General features: G+C 48.5%; 1 protein-coding gene across 3 annotated transcripts in view; it reads left to right on the forward strand.

The window, feature by feature from the left end:
• Positions 1–12,131, forward strand: part of LOC140914606 (neurotrypsin) — a 37,782-nt gene extending 25,651 nt beyond the window's left edge. For 2 of the 3 annotated variants that reach the window (XM_073352866.2, XM_078853772.1), the window contains exons 14-16: positions 1,635–1,757; positions 3,122–3,402; positions 4,032–7,019. In XM_073352866.2, coding sequence (XP_073208967.1) covers positions 1,635–1,757; positions 3,122–3,402; positions 4,032–4,339 — 712 coding nt within the window. In that variant the 3' untranslated portion in view covers positions 4,340–7,019. Of the gene's footprint in view, positions 1–1,634; positions 1,758–3,121; positions 3,403–4,031; positions 7,020–11,986 lie in introns of those variants that run through there. The other variant, XM_078853773.1, reaches the window with a different exon arrangement.
• The last annotated feature ends 1,339 nt before the right edge of the window (positions 12,132–13,470 follow it).

The following is a 13,470-nucleotide window of genomic DNA, read 5'->3' on the forward strand; positions in this document are numbered from 1 at the left end:
TAGTTGCAAAAAGAGTTCTTTCAGAAATAGTTCATAGGTTATAGTCCTATGTCCAAATATCATATTCAGGGTGTACCAGCATAACTGGGAACTCAGTCTTGCAACTCAAACTTCCCGTGATGAAGCCTAAGCAGATCTGAGATGACAGAATCAGAACCCGAGGATCTTTTATCAAATTTCATGTCCTTTTTGACAAGTTGGAGTTCAAAAGGTAATGAGTATGACTTTGAAGGAGGTCCATCACCGGTACTTAGCTATAGAATTAACATAAGGCAAGTTGCTTGTTCCTCCACCATTCAGAGGTTAGTTGCTATACATCTCAAAGAGAGATGAATACAGAGATATCCCATGTTTACAATTCATTTAAATGCTAGAATGTTCTTTTGATCTCTGAATTATCAGAATACAGCATAGACAGGGACTGTTGATTATATCATTGACCCTACTCATACATATGTAAATACACAAACATTATCCCTCCACAGGTTTTTTGAGGGTTATTTATTTTGCAGGATGTTTAACCCTTTCTGGCCATGCATCACAGTTGTCAAGAATGGATCATTGTTAGTTATGTGGGATTATATAAGAAGTTAGCCTAAGCGCCATCTGTCACAAGGACAGGGGCAATAATAATATATTACTGTATTCTAATGTTCAGTTGAATTAAGGAATAATTGCTACAAATCAGCAGGAATGCTGTTACCAAGGGATACACCTTCATATGTGGGGAACAGAGATAAACTATCTGTATATAAGAATACGCCCACTGATCTTTAACTCTACATAAACTGTTGAACTGAGTAGTACCTAGACTTGCTTCTTTCCAGCAACCACACTTAAGCCCACATCCAGCCATGGATATATAATTGCCTATTGTTCATGGTTGGAATCTTACACCTTTCTCAGACAAATCAGGTGCCTGCCTCTCTTGGAGTCAGGATACCAGACTAGTTGAACCATTAGTCAGATCTGGTATGGCAGTTCTTTTGTTCCATCTACAAGCAACCTGGAAAATACTAGCAATTGTCCTTCCTTGCCAGCTTTGGGCTGCAATTGTTCTATTACCCCTTTCCCTAAGGGCTCCTGGAGACTTTCTCTGAAGTCCAAGATTCTTCATGCTCAGTCCCACCACCACATTATGTGTGTTAAAGCAACAGTGATGCCCAGACTCTAGCTGCGAGCTGAAAGGCATTGCAATACTGGTTTCTATTTTCTGCATTTTGCAACTTGTGTGTATTCCAAAGTGCCTGTGGGACAGTCCATCACGGACTCCAGTCCTCGTTACCTGTCCCCACCAAGTCACTTGGAATGCTGGTTTCTGCTTTCAAAGCTGAGGACAGGGATCCTAGGCCTGTTTCCTGTCTGCCCCAAAGCAGTGGCTGTCAATGCTGCGGAAGCTGGAGGCGATACTGCTGGAATTGCTCCTTGATTTTCATTGTGCTCCCAGTGGTGAGTACAGCTTCACTAACTACCTCCCTCCAGTGGTGATTCCTGACGTTACCTTGACTGAAGAGCTGCACTAAGGGAAGATGAGAAGTGGCTGAGGAGAGATGGGGCAGTGTGGGTGGGGCAAGAGAGGACAGCAGCATGCCGTTGTGTACGTGCTGCCCATCATTCCTCTGTTTCTCTTTCAGAGGTGGTTGGCCATGGCAGGCCTCACTGCGGCTACAGGGGTTTCACAGAGACACTCGTCTGCTGTGTGGAGCCACACTGATCCACAGCTGCTGGGTCCTGACTGCAGCGCACTGCTTCAAAAGGTAATGGGGGGGGGGAGTTTTGGTTGAGGGAGGCATGAGCAAGGGACAGGGAAGATAATCCCGTGCTTATCACTGCCCTGCCCCCACCTATAGCAGCAGTTCCATCCAAAGAGGATGAGATCTCTGAGGAGCGGGGTTCCTGGAAACAGCTGCAGGAGCCATGAGCTCTGTGCGCTCCCAGCACTGCTGCTGCTAGAGAGGCCAGCTGAGAGCAAAGCCATGACCCAGGGGTTACTGGGCTATTTGTATGGGGCACGTGAGGGGATAGCCCCAGGACAGCTTTGCATTATCCCTTGGCGTTCATTCGTGCTCAGCCTGTAACTTCCAAGTGCTATAATGTGGAATAAACCAGCTCTTTAGCACCCTGCCTATAGTTTGAGGAACAGTAAACTGGGGTGGTCAGGAGCCTGGAGTGGCTCTGGTCCAGTCACATGTTCCTGCTGCCTCAGTCTAGAGCAAAGGTCCCCAAAGTGTGGGGTGTGCACCCCTAGGGGGGTGTGGAGGAACATTCAGGGGGCTGCAGCAGGTCCGGGATAGCCCCCACAGGGGCAGGGAGGGAGCACCACCCAGCCCCTCCCCACCCACAGCTCTACTCCGGTCCCGCCCCCAGCCACATCCCCCAGCCCCACGCCTGACCCCAGCCCCAGCCTCGGCACAGCTCTGCTCCCGGCCCCATGCAAGCCCCCAGCCTTGGCTCCTGGCCACTGCTCTGTTCCCGGCTCAGAGCCAAGGCTGGGGTCAAGGCCGGGAGCAGAGCTGCACCTAGCCATGGGCCTGGCTGCCGGCCCCCACTGCAGCCCAGCTGCGTCTCTGTTCCCACCATCAGCCTCTGCCCCAAGCCACGGCCCTGCTCCTAGACCCAGACCCACCCCTAGATGTGGCCCCAACCTTGGCCCCCTGGCCACTGCCTGCACCCCACCCCCAGAGCCACAGCCCCACTCTCGGCCCTGGCTTGGTGTGAAGGGGGCAGGGGGGGCGGAAGGGCATGTACAGGGGTAAGGGGGGTCACGACCCTCAAAAGTTTGGGGACTGCTGATCTAGAGGGTCCGGAAGACCATTCATAGCCTGGTTTATGTCAGAGAGTTGGGGTGCTTGGTGGCGGCATGAGCAGATGTTCCCTTCCCTGCTAATGGGAACCACCAGTCCCCTGCTTAGCACTGACTTGCTGGGGACTGGGAAGAGCTGGCTCTGAGGCAGCTTGTGAAGTGGCCAGACAGCAATGCTCTCACCTGGTGTGCTTGTGGGCATTGTAGTGGTACTGAGACCTTTCTGCCGGTGGCATGGCCCTGGATCCAGCAGCGCAGTGCTCACGCCCCAGGCGGTCACCACATGAGCACTCAGGTGGCTCTTTGTTGCCTGGCCAGGTTTGGCACTGATGTGCGCCGCTACCGGCTGCGGGTAGGCGATTACCACACAGGCGTGAGGGAGGCGTTTGAGAGGGAGATGCCCATCGAGAGGATCGTCCTTCACAGGAACTACCGGTCCAGCAGCAATGACAATGATATTGCCCTGGTCAGGATGCGGGGCAGGGGTAGCCACTGCCTCTCCTTCAATCACCATGTCCTGCCCATCTGCCTCCCTGACAGGAAGGAGAAGGCTGCCATTAACAGTCAGGCCTGCATTATCTCCGGCTGGGGAGACACAGGTGAGTCAGAGGTAGATGATGCTCATGGGAGCAGCCTCAAGGGAGTGGGGGCTCAAATGTTGGGATATTCCCAGGTGAAAGGACTTGTGAGGGAGGAGCCCAGACAATACTGCAGTTGAAGGGATGGGCGGATACCATGGTGTGGTATAAGAACCCGAACAGAATGGATGCGCTGAGATGGAGGCAGCATGCTCACCCAGCACACCTGTACTCAGTAGTCTGGCTACTAATTCATTTCTAGATGCAATTCAAGGCAGTGTCCCTGATTCTCTTACTCTCTTTCTGTGCCCAGTGCCATTTTGTATTCTCCTCTTCTGGGGTCTCTCAGGGCCTCAGCTGGAATGCCTCCTTTGGAGCTGTGTGCCACAGAGACCAACGTAAGTTTCACTGACAGAAGCACTGGTGAGGACAGCACTGTCGGCAAGAGATACTACGTCAGCGGGAGAGCTACCGCTGCTCGTTAGGGGTGGTTTAATTATGCCGGCAGGAGAGCTTTCTCCCGCTGGCATGGAGCGGCTACATGGGAGACCTTACAGTGGCGCAGCTGCAGCGGTACAGCTGTGCTGTTGTAAGGTCTGTTGTGTAGACATAGCCCAAGTGGTGAGTTGTGCTGTTCTATTCTGTTTCAGGGAAGTCCTATTCAAGAACATTGCTTCAGGGGGCAGTGCCCCTTCTCCCAAGAGAAGATTGTGAGGCTCGTTACAGGGGCAAGTTTACTAACCGCATGATCTGTGCTGGAAACCTCTCTGAAGATAAGCGGGTGGACAGCTGCCAGGGTGACAGCGGTGGGCCGCTCATGTGTCAGAGATCAACTGGACGCTGGGTCATTCTGGGGATCATTTCCTGGGGTTATGGGTGTGGCCGGAAGGACTCCCCTGGAGTTTACACTAAGGTCAGCAAATTTGTGCCCTGGATCAAGAAAGTGACCAAGCTATAATTCAAGTCCCTGAGCATTGAGATCTTCAGCATTTAATCCCTCTTGCCCCTACAGAATTAAAACTTTGGCCCACACTTGGGAAATGTAGCTTCCTTCTACCTCCGCGGGGGGCTGCTGCTTCTGTGTGTACCTGAGAGAGACTTGTTTTGACCTTGAACACTGAGAAGAGACTTAACCACCGCGGAAAATAATTATGCCTGTCTCTTGGAAGTATTTCCTCTCACCGTTGGCCCTAATCTCTGAAGCAGGGAAGTGGATATGAGCTGGCAAGACAGATAGCTTTGCTCCTGTAGCTATCAAAATCCTGTAGAAAAATCATACTTGTCCCTCTGCTCCTGGATTGGGGGGATGGCTCTGTCAATATCACCTACAACTTTTGCATGCTCACACACTTTGGGCTTGTCTGCACTTGGAATGCTATAGCGGCACCGTTGCACCACTTCTGTGTAGACACTACATACGCCGACGGGAGGGGTTCTCCCATTGCCATAGGAATCCACCTCCTCGAGAGGCGATAGCGCTGTCTACATGGGAACATAGGTCGGCTTAACTACATCACTCAGATGTGTATTTTTCACAGTCCTGAGCAACGTAGCTGGGTCGATCTAATGTTCTAGTGTAGACCAGTTCTTTGATGGCACTGCAATAGAAGATGAGATCCACGAGAAATGCCACCAGTCTTTGCTGCAGGGATCTTTGGAGTGGATTGCTTGTAGCCACTTCCCAGACCCTACCTCTTGGGCAGCAGGACTGGGTTGGGAGGAGCAGGACGAGGAGGCTGCACATGTTTTCCTCTCCTCTCCCACCCCCAAGAGGTTTTTTTCTCCCTTTCCATATCCCCATGAGGGACTTGCTCTCTCTGAATATGAACTCCACTCCCATATTGTCCCTGGGAACACTTCTATCCCTGCTAGGAAACTCAAAGCCTTCCACATGTGCTCCCCTGACCACATATGTTCCAAATTTTCTCAGTGTTGTGAGACTCGTGATAAAATTGTAAGAGCTGGCAATATTCAGTGTTTTTTCTTAAAGCTCCAGCTCTTGGAGTCAGATGATCACATGAGAATCCTTCCTCGTTTAAAAAAACCCCAAAGTATCTAGCCATCATGGTTGCAAAGAGAAACTTGAAAATGTGACCACCAAAGGCTGAAAACCCAGAAGGTAAACAACTTCCCACCCTATCTTTTGTTAAAGCCACTCTCAAATGTTTGGGTCATGTTTTGGCAATACCTTTGGTGTATTTACCCCTGAGAGGTAGGGAAAGCCTGTTATCCCTATGGGGGGGAAGTGAGACAGGAAATCTGTAGCAGACCAGGGCCTTGAACTGAGGTCTCCTGCAGCTCCACCTAGTACCTTACCCACTGGACCAGCTCTACTTGCCTTTGTAGCATGACCCTTTTCATGCCCCTCAGGAATCAGAAGTCCAGCTGGTATAAACTGGTATAAACTGATGTAGCTGTATTGCTGTAGCTACACACTAAGGATCTGGCCCTGTGGTCTCATTATGAACAGAATTAATGTGATCTTATGAGACAAGAGGGGTTGTGATACTCACCAAAGTCTTCCTTGTTTTCTGTTTCTCCCACCCTGGGGCGGGTGACGAATGTAAGAAAATCCTAGGACTTCATTTCTTTACTGGAGTCAACTTACGCTTTTTGAGTAGGTGGAAGCAAATGAAGACCGACAGGAGGGCTCAGTGTACCCGTAGTTGAGGCTGCACACAGCAGAGCCAGGCGCTAGAGAACAAATTAGAGCCACAGATGATAAGCAATAATACCTGACCAAGGAGTTGAAGATGGTGCCGTATATCCATGCCTTCAGCATAAGGCTAGAGGATAGGACCTGTGGTTCTTGTACCAGCTGCGCGTGCTTTGGGTTCAGTGTCACATTGGAGGGTATGCATTTACGGGGGTCACATGCACGTACCTGCTGCCATCATGCCTGGGAGGGTGTCTGCACAGGTTGCATGTAAATATACTATCAGTTGTACAATAGCAGTGTCCATATTTTCACACCTCAGTGCAAGAATAGGTGACTGACACAGGGGTTATGCACTTAGTGGGTGAATTAACAAGACAAACGTTGCTAGTGTCACAGTGCATGAACGCTGTGTTACAATAGTAACCCTCAAGGCACATGGTGGTGGGGTTCCAGACACGTTTTAGCTTTGATAGGCAGCAACCGTACACCACATTTGCCTTAGCTCCACCGAGAGACCTTAGTGTAAAGGGAACCTACCAGGTTAAAAATCTAGCAGATTTCCCCACCTGTGAGTTCTCTCTCACTCTCTCCCGGGTTTGCATGGTGGTTGGGTTGTGAATGCTGTAGCAGCAGGAGAGTGAGTTTGTGTGTGTGGTTTTTGGAGGGGGGTGAGGGAGTGAGAGAACCTGGATTTGTACAGGAAATGGCCCACCTCGATTATCATACACATTGTGAAGAGAGTTGTCACTTTGGATGGGCTATTACCAGCAGGAGAGTGAGTTTGTGTGTGGGGGGGACGGAGGGTGAGAAAACCTGGATTTGTGTTGGAAATGGCCCAACTTGATGATTACTTTAGATAAGCTATTACCAGCAGGACAGTGGGGTGGAAGGAGGTATTGTTTCATGGTCTCTGTGTGTATATAATGTCTTCTGCAGTTTCCACGGTATGCATCCGATGAAGTGAGCTGTAGCTCACGAAAGCTCATGCTCAAATAAATTGGTTAGTCTCTAAGGTGCCACAAGTACTCCTTTTCTTTTTGCGAATACAGACTAACACGGCTGTTGCTCTGTAGCAGCAGAATGTTTCAAACAAGTTTCTGCTGGGATTGTTAAACTGTGTCTGTTGGTTGGGGGATGGGACTTTGTACAGAACTTGACTTTGAGTCAGATCTGATTTGTCAGTGCCCCTGTTAAGGGCTGAGTGTCTGCAGTGCCATATATATGAAGAGCATCTACAGTATTGTAACCATGTGACCTGCACCACCAGGCCTGACCTGTGTAGAACGGGGTGTGTGGCTCCTTGTGGGTTTGCTGTCCCGCAACTGCTGGCAGAAAATCCCCATCAGACAGATCCACTTGCTTCCTCCCTCAATTTAAATGACATGCTGGGGGGAGGGGAGGCCCTAGGGAATGGGGGGGTGAATATTTCCTAGAATTCTGGTGTTTACAGTGGAGTGAATTCTGCCACTGATTTCCACAGCAGCAGTGACAGTAACTGACTGGGGCACACATTTTGGCTTGGCTTTTACTTAGGGCTGACGAAAGACACTGTTCTCAGCTCACGTGGAGTTTCTGCTTCTCCAGCTGCTGACACCTCTACTTCGCAGCCTTGCTGACCATCTAGGCCCAGAATCCCACCAGGCAGAGTTTTTCTTGTGAAGGGAACAAAAGTCTCTGTATTTAGCTCCATGGACTTGTCCAGCTAGAAGGCAGGGCTGATGCAGGGGACCCAAGTAAAAAGTTACCATTTAGCAGACACAGGCCGGCATCGCCTCTTTGAGCCTACCATGTTCACACTGGTCTTTCTCCTGTTCTTCACAGTCACCATTGAAGTTGTGAGAAGCTTTCAATAAGTCCCTGTATGCTACGTAAAGCAGAATGAATGAGGGGGTATCACTTGTACATCATCTCATTCATTTTCCATGCTCCTTACCAGTACCCAGAGACAAGTCAAGTCTATAAATACTGTTCTTAATTCTCCTGACTTGCCTGTTTCAGAACAGCTCTCTTGCTAGTTAATTTGGCCTATAATTCCACTTTGACTTAAGGTACCTTGTCACAGGGGAGTAATGGAATGGCCTGGTTGAATCAGACCCGTGGTCTAGTCCAGTCTCCTATGTCCAGGAGTGGCCAGTACCAGATGCTTCAGAGGAAGGTGCAAGAAACTCTGTGCTGGGCAATTAGTTGAATAACCTCTCCTTAGGGAAGCTTGTGACTGATTCTTGTACCCAGTTAGTGGGTAGTTTATGCCTGAAGGTGGTTGAGGGGTCATAACTTTTTTTTGACTCCTGGCTAAGGTGACTTTCCCCACTTCCCACAGAAATGTCTAATACTTTATTTAATTCAGCTAAGCTCTTGGCCTCTGCTGGCAATGCATTCCACGTATTAATTTTGATGCTACACAATACGTAATTTCCTTGTATTGGTTTAAAATGTATACCTTTCAGTTTCATTGCATGGCTCCTGTTCTTGTGTTCTTACTTATTAGTGTAAATAGGAGTGCTTGTTTTCTCTATACCAGTGGTTCTCAAAGCCAGTCCACCGCTTGTTCAGGGAAACCCCTGGCGGGCTGGACCGATTTGTTTACCTGCCGCGTCCGCAGGTTCGGCCGATCGTGGCTCCCACTGGTTGGATGAAATGAAAAATCAATCAAGTTCTTAAAAGAAGAATTTTATTTAAAGAAAAGGTAAAAGAATCACCTCTGTAAAATCAGGATGGTAAATACTTTACAGGGTAATCAGATTCAAAACATAGAGAATCCTTCTAGGCAAAACCTTAAATTACAAAAAGACACAAAAACAGGAATACACATTCCCTCCAGCACAGTGAATTTACAAGCCAAAACAAAGAAAACCTTATGCATTTTCTAGCTAGATTACTTACTAACTTTACAGGAGTTGGAGGGCTTGCATCCTTGATCTGTTGCCGGCAAAGGTATCACACAGACAGACAAAAGCCTTTCCCCCTCCCCCCTCCAGATTTGAAAGTATCTTGTTCCCTCATTGGTCATTTTGGGTCAGGTGCCAGCAAGGTTACCTTAGCTTCTTAACCCTTTACAGGTGAAAAGATTTTGCCTCTGGCCAGGAGGGATTTTATAGCACTGTATACAGAAAGGTGATTACCCTTCCCTTTATATTTATGACAGGGCTTAGTGCCAAAGCAGATGGCTGGTAGAATGTTCAATGTGGATGTTGAAACCAAATCCTGAGTCAGCAGAACAGGAGCACTGACTCTCCAGATTTTGTAGCAGTATAGCTATTCCCGTTAGAAAATACCAGCCCAACCCCTATAATGGACACAGTTATACTGAGGTAAAGGTGTCATAGCAGACTAGCTTATTCTCCTTCCTGTGTAGAAAGAAGACATACTGGTATAAGCAACTTTATACTGGTGTCAGAGCATCCGGTCAATGGGGTTGTGCCTCTCAGTATCCTAGTAGTTGGTAAAACGTGTGTGGCCTTCAGAGTTGCTGGGCGTGGGGAGACAAAACCCAAACAAGTGTAGTCTTTTCCCTGGCCTCCCTCCCCTCTTGAAAACCCACCTGTTGTGTGCAGGGAGCATGAGAAAGGGGCCCCTCTTTATCCTTGCAAGACTGTAGCCTGTCTTCTGACATGAAGAACAAACAGCTGCTGTTTGCCAGCTTTACCAAAAGGGAAGCTATATTACCATAAAGTGTGAACCAAGCGTAAGGACTGATTATTTCTTTTACTGTCCATAGCTGCCAGTGCTCTGGTACAGGCATCAGGGTGGCTTTGGCTCAAATAGCTGAGCTGGAAGGAAGGTGTCACTCAGGCCTGCACTCAGATTAAGGAGCAGGCCGGGGGAACCAGCTGGCAAGAATTAAAACTGCAACAAATTAAGCCTGCTGCAAAGCCCTTGCTGAACACCAGGGATCCTAGAAACCTGTTTGCTGTGGAAAAATACAGAATTTGTGTTTTTACAGAGAATCTTTAGTTTTTACATTTTGTGAAAAAATAAAAACATACAGAGTAGAACCCAGTTTATCTGAGCCTTCATTATCCAGCTCTCCATATTAAGCGAACCAGGGCTGACTGCCCAAGCCTCATGCAGTAGAGCTCGGGCTCTCAGTCCCGGGCAGCCGGGCTCCCACCTGGGGCTGACAGACACAGAAGTATGTGGCATATGCAGTTCTATTAATTGTATTATAATGATTGATAGCACTGGCAGTCTTCAAACTTGCTTAAAAATTGTAAATATATCAAACATTGCATTCAACTGATACCTATATATATTGTGGCTAGGGAAACTAAAGTTCAGCATTTCATTTTAATCATGGAAAAACATGGATTTTTATGTCTTTTTATTGGAGAATTTTGGGTTTTTTTAAAAACAAGGATCCCTACTGAACACATTGGAACTCCAAACCCGTGCAAGCCCAGGAGGGGTCAGGAGCCAGCAGGTAGCTGGCAAGTGCTTTGCTGTATAAAGGTCATACAGCAGCTCCTCTGTATTTATGTGCATCAGATATCATGCTGGATGTTGGGCATTCCTCCCTTTGCTGGGTAGGGTAACAAGCACTGCAAAGAGATTTGCAATATCAGCTTGCCCTGATTAGGGTGGTGGCAAGAAGGTAAAAACAGCCACCAATATGGATCTTTAGATGACTGGATTGGCCTGCTGGAGTCATCTGCAGAGAGCTACATTTCTTCTTCTAGTGATGTCCCCGTGGGTGCTGCATTTCAGGGGTTGGTGCGTCCCTGTGCATTTGATCAGAGAATTTCCAAACCAGTGCCCATCCAGGTCACACGTGTACAGTCCCTGTCTCACGGAGCCGTTGGTGCCTCATCTAGCACGCCTGTGACTTGATCCCCTCAGTTCCTTCTCAACCATCCTCTGCCTGAGATGGAGCTCCCAGGAGTGTCATGAAGTTAGCTCGTTTACCATTAAAATAGTTGACTTAGCATAGTTTTAACTTATCAGTTCGATTACTTACCCTTTTCCCCATTTTCTTTCCTAGTTACAAAAAAACAAAACACCTTTTCTTTTTCAGAGACTAGCTAAGATCATCCTTGGAGTGAACTGGTGTCTTTTCAGTTATGCCTGGTTCATCAGGCTTTAAGCGCTGATGGCATGTTGAGATGCCATATCAGTGTTGGACAGACACTCACAGTTTGATCCACCTGACTCTGAAGGGGGGGGCAAAGCCAAGAGGGAGGAAAGGACATTGTAGCAGGATGGTCACCCTCTCCTGTCCTGAAGGGCTTGAAATCAGCCCTGGGAGAGGGCTGTGGCTGGGATCAAGCAGTTCCCAGGCTGATTGAGGGAAGCAGGCTCAGCTGTAGCCACGCCCCAATCAGGGCTCAGCTGGCCCTTAAAGAGGGCAGTGGGCCAGGAGCAGACAGACTCTCTCTCTGCCTTTAGAGGGAGCAGGGTCTGGCTGCTGGGGAGTGTACCTCAGATGAAGCAGGGCTGGGGGAAGGCCAGAAGAGCTGGGGAGGTCTAGCCTGGAAACTCCCACAGACTGCAGGCCTAGAGTAAGGCCAAAAAGGGTACTGGAGTTGCAGGGGGCAGCCCACGAGTAGACAGAGGCAGCAGGTCCAAACCCCCCTTGCCTGTGATAAGTGTCTTATATACTGCAGTCTGCCCCAGTGACCCAGGACTAGATGGTGACTGGGCAGTAGCCATCTCCTGAGGCAAGGTGGGGATAGGGGGTTGGGGGTTCCCCTGGGAGGGGCAGACCCAGATCTGTGGGGGCACTGCCAGGGGGCAGCACCCCAGGGAAAGGGGCACCAGGGTCCAGGAGGAACACAAGGGCCAGCGGCAGCGAGACACTGGCCTGCAGAGGGTGCTCTGGAGGCTAGAAGAGCTAATTCCCTGAGAGACAAGCAGGAGGCGCCACAGGGGTGAGTCTCGCAGCATTACAGAGATGATAAAAGGAAGAGATGTTTTCCATGCTCTTCCTCTCTCTTCTACCTACATCTACAGACCCCAACACACCAAGTGACTGAAGCGCTGATCAAAGGGGAGAGCCCGGCTGAAGAGCTGCCAGCCAGCCTGTGGTGAGAAGCATCTAAATTTGTAAGGGCATTGAAAGTGTTAAGATCAGCTTAGAATGCATTTTGCTTTTATTTTATTTGACCAAATCTGACTTGTTATGTTATGACTTTTACTCACTTAAAATCTATCTTTACAGTTAATAAATTTGTTTGTTCTACCTGAAGCCGTGTGTTTGGTTTAAAATGTGTCAGACTCCCCTTGGGATAACAAGCCTGGTACATATCAATTTCTTTGTTAAACTGATGAACTTGTACAAGTTTGCAACATCCAGTGGGCGTAACTGAACACTGCAAGACAGAGGTTCCTAGGGTTGTGTCTGGGACTGGAGATATTGGCTAGTGTCATTCAGTTGCAAGTAGTTGGGAGCAGCTTACATGCCAGAGGCTGTGTGTGAACAGCCCAGAAGTGGGGGCTCGCAGAGCAGGGTAAGACTGACTCCCAGAGTCAAGGATAGGAGTGACCTAGCGGATCACCAGTCCAGACAACACCTTCCTGTATTCTTTCCCAAAGTTCTCAAGAGTACACAGACCTCAGTATTACATATCCTGGATGTTAGACCTGCACTAGCATTCTACCTCGATAGAACTAAGCCTTTCAGAAAATCCCTGAAGCACTTTGTGTCCACTACCAAACATTCTAAAGGAGCCACAATTTCCACACAGAGACTTTAAAAATGGATCTCAGGGTGTATTCAAACTTACTTTAACTCATCTACTGTAAATAGTGGATTCTCTATAACTTAAAGTCTTTAAATCATGGTTTGAGGACTTCAGTAACTCAGCCAGAGGTTAGGGGTCTATGACAGGAGTGGATGGGTGAGGTTCTGTGGCCTGCAATGCGCAGGTGGTCAGACTAGATTATCACGATGGTCCTTTCTGACCTTAACATCTATATGGAGACTAATTAAAGACTCAATGCTTTCAATAGCTGAGAGCTTCCCATTTCCTCCAGCCAGACAAGGGAAGGTCTTGTGTGCTGCCAGCTATTGAATAGTTTCTGTGAGCTGTCAGCTGAGTCCCTTTAGCTTCCCAAGCAGTTAAACCACAAATAGTTTTCTAAACTCTGAAGATCCTTTTCCGATTGCTAAGGCCTTGACTACATAACAAAGTTTTGTCAACAAAAGTAATGTTGACACTCAAATCGACATAATAAAAATCAGAATGTCATGTTCACACTCACTCCCTTTGTTGGCAGAGCATGCCCACAGTGGGGGCACTATCATCGACAGTGTGAGTAATGCACAGTGGGTACTGTGACAAAGTTCCTGCTCTACCTTGGTGGGTCTTGCACTTATTGGCGGATTTGCTCACCTTAGAGCTTCACAGCAGCCCTCAGCTTGGCCGTTTTTGTGAACCCACAGTCCAGGTCAACTCCTCCTGTGTCTGACCAGGAGTTGGGAGCATTTGGGGGGA

This window comes from Lepidochelys kempii, chromosome 7 (assembly GCF_965140285.1).
Source record: "Lepidochelys kempii isolate rLepKem1 chromosome 7, rLepKem1.hap1, whole genome shotgun sequence".
Taxonomy (NCBI): domain Eukaryota; kingdom Metazoa; phylum Chordata; order Testudines; family Cheloniidae; genus Lepidochelys; species Lepidochelys kempii.